The sequence below is a fragment of the Nycticebus coucang genome, chromosome 11, assembly GCF_027406575.1.
Source record: "Nycticebus coucang isolate mNycCou1 chromosome 11, mNycCou1.pri, whole genome shotgun sequence".
In the NCBI taxonomy this organism is placed as follows: domain Eukaryota; kingdom Metazoa; phylum Chordata; class Mammalia; order Primates; family Lorisidae; genus Nycticebus; species Nycticebus coucang.
Window position 1 is genome coordinate 35,877,604 of NC_069790.1, and position 15,536 is coordinate 35,893,139.

Here is a 15,536-nt window from a genome sequence, read left to right on the forward strand (position 1 = left end):
TGTAGTAATTTATAGTATTGGATAAATGAGTGTGCAGAAGCAACGTCATTTTAGTTGGTAGGTGAGCCTGGTTGATTGCCCAGGATCTAACCTTCAAATCAGCCATGTGGTTCTTTCATGTAACTCTCAATAAGGACTTTAATGTAAGCTTTTAGGTTTCAAGTATGCCTTAATTAATTCAATGTGGGGAAACTGCAAATTATAACAGTACTCAGGAAGGTCTCAAAACATTCCTCAAATGTTGAGGAGCTCCTGAACTTCATTAACAGCAACAGGAGCTGCATTATGGGCAATAGTGATTACGACTCCAACCTGCCTTTTACAGTCAGTCTCTCTCTAGTATATCAGGTAATAAAATTAACCTAAACAAAAAGGTAGGAAATAAATGAAAGGTACTCAACCTAATTAAATGAGATGTCACTACTACATACTTATTGGAATGACTGAAATTATAAAGACTGACAACATCAAGTGATGACAAGGATGGAGAACAAAAGCTTCTTTTACAAAGCAGGCAGAAGTGTAACTTGATACAGTTGCTTTGGAAAACTGTATGACAGTATCTATTAAAGCTCAATGTAGTGTATCCTATGACTATCCTCATTATTTCCCAGTAGAAATGTACACTTTTTTTTGATGTTGCACCAAAAAACATGCACAAAATGTACAAAAGACTTCAAAGTAGCATTATTCTTAATAGTTTCAAATTGAAAATAACTCAAATGTCCATGATAAAATGGATACATTGTGGTATCTTCATATGGAATATTATATACCCTAAAGAACTAGTGCTACACACAACACAGATGAATCTCACAAGCATAATGTTGGATTTAAGAAATCAAAACACAGGGCGGCGCCTGTGGCTCAAGGAGTAGGGCGCCTGTCCCTTATGCCAGAGGTGGCAGGTTCAAACCTAGCCCCGGCCAAAAACCAAAAAAAAAAAAAAAGAAATCAAAACACACTCTTGGAGGCCGAGGTGGATGGATTGCTTGAGCTCAGGAGTTCCAGACCAGCCTGAGCAAGAGCGAAACTCCTTCTCTATTAAAAATACAAAAACCAGGCTTGGCACCCATAGCACAGTGGTTACAGCGCCAGCCACATACACCAAGACTGGCAGGTTTGAACCCGGACAGGGCCAGCTAGACAACTGCAACAAGCAAAATAGCTGGGTGTTGTGGCAGGCGCTGCTTGGGAGGCTGAGGCAAGAGACTCACTTGGGCCCAAGAGTTTGAGGTTGCTCTGAGCTGTGATGCCATAGCACTCTACTGAGGGTGACATAGCGAGACTATGTCTTAAAAAAAAAAAAGTACAAAAATCAGCGGGGTTGTGGCAGGCACTCATAGTCCTAGCTACTTAGGAGGCTGAGGCAAGAGGACTGCTTGAACCCAAGAGTTGGAGGTTGCTGTGAGCTATGACGCCACAGCTCTCTAGTCTGGGGCAACAGAGTGAGATTCTGTCTCAAAAGTAAAATGAAAAAAAATTTAAAAATTAAAAGAATAAAGAAACCAAAACATGAAGCTGGGCATGGTGGTTCACGCCTATAATCTTAGCACTCTGAGAGGCTGATGCAGGAGGATCTCATGAGCTCAGGATTTTGGGACCTGCCTAAGCAAAGTGACTACTAAAAATAGAAAAGGCTGGGCATGGTGGCTCACACAGGTAATCCTAGCACTCTGGGAGCCCAAGGCAGATAGATTCCTGAGCCCACAGGTTAGAGACCAGACTGAGCTAAAACAAGACCTGTCTCTAAAAATAGCTGGGTGTTGTGGTGGGCACCTGTAGTCTCAGCTATTCGGGAGGCTGAGCTAAGAGAATGGCTTGAGCCCAAGAATTGGAGGTTGCTGTGAGCTATGATGCCATAGCACTCTATGGAGGACAACAAATAAATTATATATTTATTTTATATAAATCAAATGCAAAATGAAACAGCACATCTTGCAAAAGACGTAGGATTCCATATAGTGCTATTAGAATTGCTTGAATCAATGCAAAACCCCTGACGAAAAGAGAATAGGACAGATTATTAATGTTATCCATTGTGGAAGAGATTGGTTGTTGCTAACTATCCATTTTCCTTTTTCTACTTAGAACAGAGCCCTGATTTTTCAGTAACTATATTTATCTTTTAACAGTAAATACACAGGTATCAATATAGTCCAAAGCTGAGTTTAAGAAATGTGAGTCTATTTTTGAAAGGGAAGAGCTAAAGCTACAGTCTCAGCCAATCCCCTCCTAAAGTAAACATTTGATGCTGCAACACTGTTGCACCCTATCTATTTAGAGACCAAGGCAATGCTTCACACTTTAGAGCAGGTGTCCTCGAACCTTTTAAACAGGGGGCCAATTCACTGTTCCTCAGACTGTTGGAGGGCCAGACTATACTTCAAAACAAAAAAACTATGAACAAATTCCTATGCACACTGCACATATCTTATTTTGAAGTAAAAAACAAAACGGGAACAAATACAATTCACACGGCTTCATGTGGCCCGCGGGCCACAGTTTGAGAACGCCTGCGGAGTCTATGCATGAACACACATATTTGAAGGAATAGGAGGATACCTAATGATTCCTCAACGAGTTTGAGCACTGGTAAACAGTGTTCATCTACCATTACAGAGAGACAACAGCTAAATGTACCAGCAATTTTAAGTCAGAGGCATTGAAACACAGTACATTTACATGAAAGTTACATAAACGTGGAAAATAGATACATGAAAGTAAGTTACATAAAATCATAAATTCTGGCCTTCACAGCTACTTTGGCAGGAAGGCCAGGAAAATTTAAGTCATTTCCATAGCTATCTTATGCACTGTGCCAAGAGCTGCTGAACAAAGACAAGATCCCTCCAATTCAAGGTTTGCTTAAAGAAACCATAAGTTACTATCTCATAAAAAGTCTTAAATTCCTCTACTGTAGTCCGTATTTCCAGCAGAACCACTAGATAAAAGTTTTGAGGTTATTCATATCCTGCTCTGTCCTCCTTGAAAAAAGGACCAAAGTCAACACAACCCAAACATTCCCACAAATCTCTTTGTGTAGTTTCTATAAATAAAGCTTACGGAAACAAAAAAGTTAACCGGGTAACTTTTCTATGCTTACCGGTATAGTAGACACTACAGAATTATTTTTAAACCTCTAGTCTACCTTCTTCAACGTTAAAATCTGCTTTTTTCATAGCCCACCTTTCGCCGACGTGCTGCAGACTTTCATGAAGACTGCACAAGACATCAAACCCAGAACAAAGAGCTCCTCTTAATAACAAGGGTGCACAGTGCCCTAAGATGACGTGGTGTTTACTGATGACTGTTCCTACTTTCAATTAACGCTCAGCAGGAGGATCTGTCTTCAACTATCTACCCCCGGGTAACACAGGAGGGGGCGGGAATCTTTACGGAAGATTAGCTGATTTCAGGGCACCGACTCTTTTCCCTCTGGGGCTTGGGTTTGGGCTGCGCCAATGGGCTTCTTCCCACAGGAGCTCCCGACACCTTAAAACGGCTCGCCGATGGAAGGATCCTCGCCTCACAAAGAGATAACTAGGGCAGAGCTGTTACACAATACCTGACGCCAAGTGCCAGCCCGAGTCCCCCAGGAGTCTCACTTGGGAGCCACACCAGGAGGCACTGGGGCTCCAGCACGGTTTGACCCGCCGCTCCCCTCACAGCAGACTCGCCGGCGGGCGAAAATGGGAGGGGGGCGAGGGCGGAGGAAGAGGGTCGCGATCCGCAGGGCGCAGGTTTCGGCCCGGGGAACCAGGGTCCCGGGTCCCGGACCACCTCCCCCCGTCATCGGTCACGCCCAGAGAGGCGGTACCTGTTTCCGCATGTTATTCATGACGCCCATGAAACCCGCCAACAATTTAGCTTCTTCTCGAGCAGCAAGTTTCTTCTCTGTTTTCTTCTTGTTGCTCTTCTCCACCCCGGAGGCTGCCATCCTCCCTTAGTTCGGTTTACGCCCCGGGCTGGCCGGGCCGGAGAGGGGTCTCCCTCTCTGCGCACACTCGGGATTTTGCAGAGCAAACACGGAGGTCGGGACCGCGGCTGCACAGCCCAGCTCCAGAGTGGGCGGCGGCGGCGCGGCCACTGCAGAAGGACGAGGCCTGGAGGCCACCCGAGAACCTCCCAAGCAGCCGATGCAGCCAGCTCCTAGGAGCTCTGGGCAGAACCCGAGCCCTGCTGATGAGCCTGCGCACTCAGCTCCAGAGGGTGAGGGTGGGGCTAGGGGAGAGAAGGGGGCGGGGCCCAGCGTCACAGGCGCGCGCCGCTGGGCGCTAAGAGGCTCGCTGCGCATGTGCTGCAGGTGTGTTGGTTGCAGCCGGCGCTGGGTGAATTTAACCTCGGGGCTTGTTGGCGGACGCCTGCCTTTCCGCATATGCTGGAGACAGATTTTCCAGGCGTAATTATGTGATTATGTTTTTGCTAACTGGGCGGCGAAACACACTAAAGTGTCTCCCATTAGTGCAAGCTTCGTAGGAACAGGGTTGATGTTTTCTTCCCCGCAGTTATCAGAGCCTGACATACTGTAGGCGCTCAATAAATATGTATTAAATGATTTTAAAGACTATTACATACTTCAAGTTAAAGTCTTGTTACACAGAGCACAAGATTTATTGTCTTGGGATTCATACAGCAAGACCATACAGCCCCCTCGGTGTGCAATACCTGCCTACTAAGACAGATTGTTACAGCCTAACCAGGTTCATTGCCTGCTACAGGAAGCTAATACACTGAGATGGCAGGGGTTACAGCAGAGAAAGAGTTTAATATTATAGGCGCCATGAGAGGAGATGGGAGGAGTTTCTCAAATCTATCTCCCCAAGAATTTGGGAGAAATTTGAAGACATTTTGGCGAACAAAGGGCTAGGGAATCGGCTCTGCTGATTGGCAGGGGATGAGCTCATAGGGTTGAGATGCAGAAATTATCTACTCAGTTGGGAGGGTAGGGGGTAAGAAGTTTCAGAGCTGTTGGATCTGCGCCCAAGCCTATCCACGGGTCTGGGTGTCATCAGTAGGTCTCTGCAGTGTAGAACATGAAAAACATCTCAATGACCAGTCTTAAGATTTACAACAGCAATGTCATCTATAGAATCACAAGTTTTAGTGATTTAGGACTGCAGTTTTATCTATAGAAGTAGTAGGTGGAGTCATAAATCCTGCAATGTTAACTATAAAAGGAGAAGGGAGAGTCGCAAATCTTGCTCCTGTTAGGGAGGATAATGCATTAAGTCATGAACCAACCTCTACTAGCATCAAAATTTTCTTCTGCAGCTTCCTCACCTCCCTAAGCCTTCAAAGAACTGGCTTTTACTTAAGGCATTGCACACCAAGAGGGCTGTATGTTCTTGCTGGTTTGATCTTCTATCCAGACTACTCAAACTTTGTCCACATCAGCAATAAGACAGTTTTGCTCTCTTATCCTTCACGTGTTCACTGGAGTAGCACTTTTAATTTCCTTCAAGAACTTTTCATTTGCACTCACAACTTGGTTAACTGGTGCAAGTCTAATTTTTGGCATATGTCAGCTTTCAACATGCCTTACTAAGCTTCGTCATTTCTAACTTTCTGATTTAAAGTGAGACGTGCAACTTTTCCTTTCACCTGAGCAATTTAGTAGCCACTCTGGGGTTGTTAGTTGGCTTAATTTCAATATTGTTGCTCTGGTGGAATAGGAAGGCCCCCTGGAAAGGGAGAACGGCAGAGGAATGGCCAGTAGGTGGAGCAGTCAGAACACACGCATTTATTTTTCTTTGTTTGGTTATTTATTTGTTTAGAGACAGAGTCTCATTCTGTTGATCCAGGCTAGAGTGCAGGGTGGCATAGCTCACAACAACCTCAGACTCTTGGGCTCAAGTGATCCTCTTGCTCCAGCCTCCTGAGTAGCTGGGACTACAGGCGTGCACCACCATGCCTGGCTAATTTTTCTATTTTTAGTAGAGTTGAGGTCCACTCTTGCTCAGGCTGATCAGGAACTCCTGAGCTCAAGCAATCCACATGCTTTGGCCTCTGGGTGCTAGGATTACAGGTATAAGCCACTGCACCAGGCCAAAACATACACATTTGTTGATTAAATTTGCTTTTACCGGCATGGTTCATAGCAATCCAAAACAATTACAATAATAATACCAAATATCACTGATCAGCGATCACCATAACAGATATTATAATAATAATGAAAAAGCTTGAAATATTACAAGAATTACTAAAATATGACAGACATGGAGTGAGCACAGGCTGTTGGAAAAATAGTGCTAGCAAATTTGATCAAGAGAATTGCAAACCTTCAATTTGTAAAACAAACAAACAAACAAAGAATGAAAGTGTGTCAAATGGTCTGTGAAGCTAGTGAATGATGCCCCATGATCATATCAACGTACACCGCTATGATTTAATAAAAATAAATAAATAAATAAAACAAACAAAAAACCCCAAAAGTACCCCACAATATCTGAAGCACAATAAAGCAAAGCACAGTAAAATTCTATGTGCCAGCATTATTATTTAATCTGACAATCCCCAAAATATGTTCCTCAGAATCCTAGTCTTATGATCTGCCCTGTCTCCTATATGATTCCCTAGGAATATACTTAACAGATCTTTGGCCAGTCTAGTTTCTCTATCTAGTTTCTCTTTGTTCTTCTCAGAATAAATGTAGAATGCAACATCCAGAGAAAAGGAGGTAATGCGAGGAACAATCTGGGCTGTGTCCTTGGTCCCCCTGGAGCAAGATATACTGTAATGCTTGTTCTCAGTACTCCCAGTACTGGGATAAAAACCTCAGATCAGAGTGCTTCCAGAGGCTGTCAGCTACAGGGGGACATTGGGTTTCACCTGAGACTTTCAAAGCAGCAGTTATCAACCTGTGGGTCATGACCCCTTTGGGAACAACCCTTTCCCCTTTCACAGGGGTCACCTAAGACCATCGGAAAACACATATTTCTAATGGTTTTAGGAAGCGAGACACTGATCTTCATGTGTGGGGGTCACCACAACAGGAAGAACTGTATTAAAGGGTCGTGGCATTAGGAAGGTTGCGAACCACTGCCTCCTTAGCATCTTTCCTAAGCTTTGGAGGACTGGCTTGCTATGTATACTAGGGTTCTGTTTATTCCTGATACCTGTTTGTGAGTAATAAATCTGCTTTGCCCAACTTGTAAAAATGTTATGTCTCACTGGACTCAAGCAAGTGGTAGAAAACCTTTGTAACAACATTGGTAGATATGTAAAATATGTCCTCCTTAGAGAAAGTCCTAAAATATATTTGTGTATTAATTGTTTAGAAAAGATTTGCTGTACCTCTGGCTTGAAACTGGTCTACTTTGCTGCAGTATAGTGCCTTTTGAAATGTCAACTTAGTCCATCTTCATTTTCTGTGAATTATTCCCTCTTCTATCCATTCATAGTATGGATCTCTGTACTCATTCTATGGAACTTTACGTCTACCTGGTTTCAGCATATTGGATCAAGGTTGAACACCTGAAGCAAAGAAAGCCAATTAATAAGCTAGGATAAAGTACATCACATTCTCTAGGATGAGGCTGGACGTATAGATGTTGGTGGGCAGGAGTGTAGCAGTTCTTCCGGTAGTATGCATAAGAGACTCAGCCAGCCATCTTTGAAACATGTAGATAGTTAAGTAGAGAAAGGCAGTCTGCAGAGGTACAGCATAAATAAATAAATAAATTAGAAACCCAAAGAGAAGTGAGAGAAAAGATCAGGCAGTATGTGTTGGGTTAGGGGTGGTGATGGTGGAGTTTACTATGAGCTTAAAATTCAAGGTCTCTAACTTGGAACAGGCTGCCTTCAAGGCTGGGGGCCTAGCAATGTGATCACACAGTCATTTGATTTTGTTAAATTTATAAAAATATTTTAGCCATAACAAGTTGTGTCTATTGTCTTATTGTACTCCAATTTTCCCTCTATAATACCGTTTTTACTATCGAGTGGTATTAACATCATCATGAATACTTTTGGAAACTAAGCACAAATTGAGGCTTGGCCCCTGTAGCACAGTGGTTATGGTGCCAGCCACACACACCGAGGCTGGTGATTTTGAACCCTGCCTGGGCCAGCTAAACAACAGTGACAACTGCAACAAAAAATAGCTGGGCATTGTGGCAGGCACCTATAGTCCCAGCTACTTGGGAGGCTGAGGCAAGAGAATCATGTAAGCCTGAGTTTGAGGTTGCTGTGAGCTGTGATGCCATAGCACTCTACTGAGGGTGGCATAGACTCTGTCTCAAAAAAAAAAAAAAGAAAAAAACGAAAAGAACCAAATTGAATTGGGTATATACAGCAGAAGCTCTGTAAGTTGACCACCCAAGGGACTGTAACTAATTGGTCAACATACAGAGGTGGTCAAAAGGTACTAGGCTTGCTATACTGTTATGTACATATGGTGCATGTCCAGTCTATGAAAATTAGATCAACTTAAGGAGGTGGTCAATGAAGGGAAGAGGTCAACTATGAAGGTTCTACTGTATTTTGTTGTTATTTAATGGTATATTATTTACAGATCACAGTTACTTTCACATAGTTAAACTATCTTCAGCTTTTCTAATGTAGAAATGGCTTCCAGGAATCAGCCCTATGCCCACTATGCCAATCCTCTCTTGTGATGCAAAGATACAGGGCCAGAGAACTTACCACAATGTATTTGACAGCGTCTAGCACTGGAAGTATACGAGTAATGAAAGAGAAACAAATTTTAAGCAAATTTGGTCAGTCAAGAGAAGCTTTTTTTGTGAAGAGCTTTTTTTTTCTTTCAATTATCAGATATGTAAAATTGTAAGCAGAAGATTTGTTACTTACTATCCTCTAGTCAAAAGTGGAAGGAATATATTTGTCATGAATATATTTTATATACAGTATATGAATTATAAATGTGGTCCCAACTTCCAGAATGGCAGAATAAGGACTTGAGAAAAAAATATTTTTTCATAAAAGCAACAAGAGCACTGAAAAAGTGTCAAAATTAACTTTTTCAGAATGCTAAAAATTAAGGTCTTGTGACAATCCAAGGATTATTTATTTAAGAAAAATGGCTGAGTATCAGAAAAGGCACTGAGACTCATGGTGTTTTAACTTTTTTGAATCCCTTCTGCTCTCCAGCTTTGGAGTAGCCTTAACTGCCAATAGCCTTACAACTATGGTAACTGTGAAAACCACTAGCCTAGCAGCCACTGGAGGAAAAAGAACAGGTTAAGAGATTCCCCACAGCTCCAGTCGCAGGGAATTTTCAGTATTTGACATGTTTGGAAAAGCTCTGTTCTCAGGGCTCGTATTTATTGGACCTGACTCAGAGCTTGCTTTGTGCAAACAGCTCTGACAGCAGGGCATTAGATAAAAACAATAAATGGCAATTGTTTAATATTATAGCTGCCTAAGGCAGTGTTACCAGTTGGGGCTAGCAAAAGGCTGACCTAAACACTTAAAAGGAAAAACTGGGTGTATTATTCAGAGTTCTCCAGAAAAACAGAACCAATATAGATAGATAAATAGATAGATAGATACACACTGCGTAATAATTTATTGTGGGAATTGGCAATTATGGAAGTTGAGAAATATCATGATATATTGTCTACAACCTGAAAAACCATGGAAGCTGGTGCTATAATTAAGTCCAAATCCAGAAGTCTAAGAACCATGGGGAACTGATGGTTTAATTCTCATTCTAAGACTGAAGGTCTGAGAAACTGGGAGGCAGGTTCTGGTATAAGTCTTAGGGTCCAAAGGCCTAAGAATCTGGAGTTCTGATGTCTGAAGGTAGGAGAAGGTGGGTATCCCAACTACAGAAGAGAGAAAATCCACTCTTCTGAGTTTTTTGTTCAATAAATTGTGTTGGGAGAACTGGATATCCACACGTAAAAGACTGAAACTGGACCCACACCTTTCCCCACTCACAAAAATTAATTCAAGATGGATAAAGGACTTAAATTTAAGGCATGAAATGATAAAAATTCTCAAAGAAAGCAGAGGAAAAATGCTGGAATATATCAGCTTGGGGAAAGACTTTATGAAGAAGACTGCCATGGCAATTGCAACAACAACAAAAATAAACAAATGGGACTTAATGAAACTGAAAAGCTTCTGTACAGCTAAGGACACAACAACCAAAGCAAATAGACAACCTACACAATGGGAAAGGATATCTGTGTATTTTGAATCAGAGAAAAGCTTGATAACTAGGATCTCTAAAGAAATAAATCCACATGAAAAAAGCCAAGAGTCCCAAATATCAATGGGGAAGAGAAATGAATAGAACCTTCTCTAAAGATGACAGATGAATGGCTAGCAAACATATAAAACAAATTCTCATTGTCCCTAATTGTTAGAGTAATGCAAATCAAAACCACCCTGAGATACCATCTAACCCCAGTGAGAATGACCCACATCACAAAATCTCAAAACTGCAGATGCTGGCGTGGATGTGGAGAGAAAGGAACACTTTTACACTTCTGGTGGGACTGCAAACTAATACAACCTTTTTGGAAGGAAGTATAGAGAAACCTCAAAGAACTCAAGCTAGACCATCCATTTGATCCTGCAATCCCATTACTGGGCATCTACCCAGAAGGAAAAAAAATCCTTTTATCATAAGGACACTTGCACTAAACTATTTATCACAGCTCAATTTACAATTGCCAAAATGTGGAAACAGCCTAATTGCCCCCTAACCCAGGAATGGATTAACAAGCTGTGGTGTATGTATACCATGGAATACTATTCAGCCATTTAAAAAAATGGAGACTTTACAGCCTTTGTATTACCTGGATGGAAGTGGGACACATTATTCTTAGTAAAGCATCACAAGAATGGAGAAGCATGAATCCTATGTATTCAGTTTTGATATGAGGACAATTAATGAGAATTAATGACATGATGGGGGGTGTGGGGAGGGGAGAGCAGAGAGAGAGAAGGAGGGAGGGGTGGGGGAAAGGAAGAGCAGAGAGAGGGAAGGGGGGTGGGTTCTCAGTGTGTGACACACCTTTGGGGGCAAGGCACAATTGTAAGAGGGACTTTACCTAATAAATGCAATCAGTGTAACCTGGTTTCTTGTACCCTCAATGAATCCCCAACAATAAAAACAAATAATAATTTTAAAAAGACCATGTATTGTATGTTTTCCTTCATATAAAATATCCAGAATAGATAAATCTAAAAAGACAGAAAGTAGAATAATGTTTGTCGAGGACTAAAGAGTGAGAGGAAGGCAAAGGTATGCTAATAGGTATGAGGTTTCTTTTAGGAGTGATAAAAATAATCAGATGGCAGTGATCAATGCATAACTTTGTGAACGTTCTAAACCTCTGAATCATACATTCTAAAAGGATAAATTTTCTCATGTGAGTATTTTATTCACTAAATATTTTTAAAGTATAAATGGGGAGTGTTTTTCATTTTCAAGGAGAAGTGCATGAAACAGAATTTAACAGAATTACTGTGTTTTTGTACCAGTATTACCAATAGTGACTTTGCATACAATGCCTCATAATTTAGACATTTTAGCGTATTGGATCACATTTGAGTACACATAATGGATCATATTCTGATAAAGTCTTGTGGTCCCAGACTAACATGCAAATGCTATCTCTGTAGGAAAAAACAGACTGAATTAAAGTGTTCTAGTAACAAAATACACACATTTGCCAACAACTCAATATATGTGGAGTGTCTACCTTTCGCTGTGTAATAAATCACCTCCAAACTTAGTAGCTTAAAACCACAATCAGCATTTTATTATATTCTCACATAGTTGTAGGAGTGGTAAGGGCTCAGCTACATGGTTTCAACTCAGGGTCTCCCATGCAATTGCAGTTACATATTGGCTAGAACTGGAGTCACCTTGAAAGTTTTCTTACAATTCTTGTGGTCGATACTGGCTGTTGATTGGGACACACACATGGCTGTCATCCAGAATACCTACCCATGTCCTACCTATGTTGCCTGGGCTTTCTCACAGTATGGTAGCTGGGTTTTAAGAGCAACAGTCCCAAGAAGATAAGACAGAACTAGATGACATTTTTATGATCTAGTTGAAGAAGTCCCATAGCATCATTTCCACTATCTCCTATTGATGGAGACAGTCCTGAGGGTCCACCTTGGTTCAAAAGACAAGATAACATATCTAAACACTTGATGGGAGTGGTAGGACATCACATGGTCAGAAGAACATGTGTGGTGAGTCATATCATGGTGGCTGCATTTGGAAAATGCAATCTGCCAATCTGCACAGTGTGCTCTCTAGCCATAACAACTCCTACACCTCTCACATATAAAATACACTCCTGCCCTGTAAGACTTAAGGACTTACTATAAAGATAAAATAATTAAGACAGAAATAGAAAGACAGACTAGTGTAACAGAGTGGAGAAGGCATAAACAGTTCTGCTTATGTATGGAAAACTAGTATAGGACAGATTTGGCCTTGCTGATTAGTAGGAAAGGACAGGTAATTTAATAAGCAGTGCTGAGATAATTGCTTATGCAAATGGAAAATAAAATAAAATTAGATTCCTTTCTCACACTATATATGAAATCATTTGCAAGTGGATTAAAGATCCAAATGCTAAAGACAAAATTATTTATCTGTCAGAAAGAAACTGAGAATATCTTCACATCCTCATGGTGAAGGATTTATTAAACAAGATTGAAAAAGCAAAGGAAGACAAAGACCGAATGAAAATCTTTGAAGAGGGCGGCACCTGTGGCTCAAGGAGTAGGGTGCCAGCCCCATATACCGGAGGTGGTGAGTTCAAACCTGGCCCTGTCCCCACTCCAAAAAAAAAAAAAAAAAAAAACTGAAAAAAAGAAAAGAAAAGAAAATATTTGAAGAACACATAACTGAGAATAAATTAGTATTTAGGATATATAACAAATGCATACAAATCAATAAGAAAACTATTTTTTTAAAATAAAAATGTACAAAATATAAATAGGAAATGTACTCAAAAGGTAATTGGAAACACAAATAAACATATAAAAATGTGTTCGACATCACAACTCTGGGAAATGCATATTAAATATAAAGTGAGATCAATTTTTTATGCTCATCTATCAATCTTATTGACAAAAATTCTAAAGGCTTATCAGTACCAAATATTGCTAAGGATGTTTAGCACTTATCCATTGCTGGCAAGAATATAATTTGGTATACTCACTTTGGAGAAAAATTTTATAAAATCCAGTAAAGTGGACAATATACACTCTTTACTTAAATGATTCCACACCAGATGGTTTCATACATATACGAAAGGAGACATACATCGGATCAGCATGTTCATAGCAGTATTTTTTGGTGAAAGAAAAAAGTGAAATCAACATAAATGTCCACTCACAGGAAGACGAACAAAGAATGGATAATGGTATAAAAATAAACTATAGTGCAGTAAGAAAATGAGTAAATTAGAGGCACAAGATTCAACATAGATGAAATTCACTAACATGATCTTGAGGGAAAAAAAGCAATGCACAAAAAGGCACACATTATCAAAAAGATTCAAATAGCCTTTAAGTGTAAGAAACAGTAAACCAATGTATTGTTTAGAGATTGACGCATAAGTATTGTTTTTTAAAAATGTGAATGGACAGGTGTGGTGGCTCACACCTGTAATCCCCACAATTGGGAGGCCGAGGTGTGTGGATTGCCTGAGCTCACGAGTTTGAGACCAGCCTGAGCAAGAGTGAGACCCCATCTCTAAAAAATAGCCATGGGTTGTGGCGGACACCTGTAGTCCCAGCTACATGGGAGGCTGAGGCAAGAGGATCACTTGAAACCAAGAGTTTGAGGTTGCTGTGAGGTAAGACACCATGGCACTCTACTGAGGGTGACCAAGTGAGACTCTGTCTCAAATGAATAAATAAATAATAAATAAAATAAAAAATGTGAATGATAAACATCAAATTAGGATGATAGCCATTGAGGGAGGGAGAGGGTGAATTTTGGGATGAGTTCACTTGACGCTTCAACACTTTTGATAATATGTATATTATTTTTCTTTTGTTTTCTTAAGCAGGATGCTAGGTACATGGTAATTTATTATGCATTTTTGCATGTCTAAAACTTATAATTATATAATATTAATTTTAATTTAAATGTATTTAATTTTGACAGAAAAAGTCCAAAACAAATAGCAAAAGAAGGATAATAAACATAGAAACTAGGAAGATTAATCTCAGTCCTCACACTATAAAACAAACATCACTGCTCTTTTTTAAAAATTATAATACTAGCAAGACATGATTGCAAGAGGGACTTTACCTAACAATTGCAATCAGTGTACCTGGCTTATTGTACCCTCAATGAATCCCCAACAATAAAAAAAAAGAAAAGAAGAAAAAATAAATAAAAATTATAATACTATGGGGCACAAACAATTTTGTGTTTTTTTTTTTTTTTGTAGAGACAGTCTCACTGTACTGCCCTCGGGTAGAGTGCCGTGGCGTCACACGGCTCACAGCAACCTCTAACTCTTGGGCTTACGCGATTCTCTTGCCTCAGCCTCCCGAGCAGCTGGGACTACAGGCGCCTGCCACAATGCCCGGCTATTTTTCTGTTGCAGTTTGGCGGGGGCTGGGTTTGAACCCGCCACCCTTGGCATATGGGGCCAGTGCCCTACTCACTGAGCCACAGGCGCTGCCCCAGTTTTGTGTTTTTATGATGTACATATGATGTTTAATACAGGCATACAAGGCAAATTAATCAAATCAGGGTAATCAGGGTATCCATCACCTCAGTCATTTATCATTTTTTTGTGTGAGGGACATCCCAATTCTACTCTTTCAGTTATTTTAAAATATATTCTCACTTATAGTTGATTATAGTCACTTTGTTGTGCTATCAAATATTGTTCATTCTATATGACTATCCCATGTATAACTGCATTTTTGCACCCATTAATCATCCCCACGTTATCCCCTCTCCCTGCTACATTTCCCAGCCTGTCATAACCATCATTTTACACTCTATCGCCATGTTTTTAATATTTAGCTTCCACATATGAGTGAGAACATGCAAGATTTGTCTGTTTGGCTTATTTTGTTTAACATAATGTTCTATAGTTCCATCCATGTTGTTGCAAATGGCACAATTTCATCCTTTTTGTTGCTATATAATATTTCATTGTGTATATGTATCATAATTTCTCTATGCATTCATCCATTGATGGACACTTAGGTTTATTTCAAATCTTGGCTATAGTGAATGAACATTGCTGCAATAAATGTGGTAGTGCAGATATGTTTTTGGTATGCTAAATTCCCCTACTTTGGCTATGTATACCCAACAGTGGGATTGCTGGGTCCTACAGTAGCTCTATTTTTATTTATTTATTTTTTTTTAGGAAACTCCATACTATTCTCCATAATGGTTGCACTAATTTACATTCCTACCAGCAATGTACAAAGCTTCCCTTTTCTCCACATTCTTGCCAGCATTCATTATTGCCTTTCTGATAAAGGCTGCTTAAACTGGGGTGAGATGATATCTCATTGTTGTTTTGATTTACATTTTTCTGATGACTACTGATGAGCAT

At 40.3% G+C, this 15,536-nt stretch overlaps 1 protein-coding gene across 3 annotated transcripts in view; it reads right to left on the reverse strand.

The window, feature by feature from the left end:
- The window catches only part of KLHL7 (kelch like family member 7), a 65,561-nt gene extending 61,380 nt beyond the window's left edge, over positions 1–4,181 (reverse strand). Inside the window, exon 1 of one of the 3 annotated variants that reach the window (XM_053609537.1) lies at positions 3,821–4,181. In XM_053609537.1, the coding sequence (XP_053465512.1) occupies positions 3,821–3,940 (120 nt within the window). In that variant the 5' untranslated portion in view covers positions 3,941–4,181. Of the gene's footprint in view, positions 1–3,189; positions 3,490–3,568; positions 3,761–3,820 lie in introns of those variants that run through there. The other 2 variants (XM_053609539.1, XM_053609540.1) reach the window with 2 other exon arrangements.
- Positions 4,182–15,536: the final 11,355 nt, after the last annotated feature.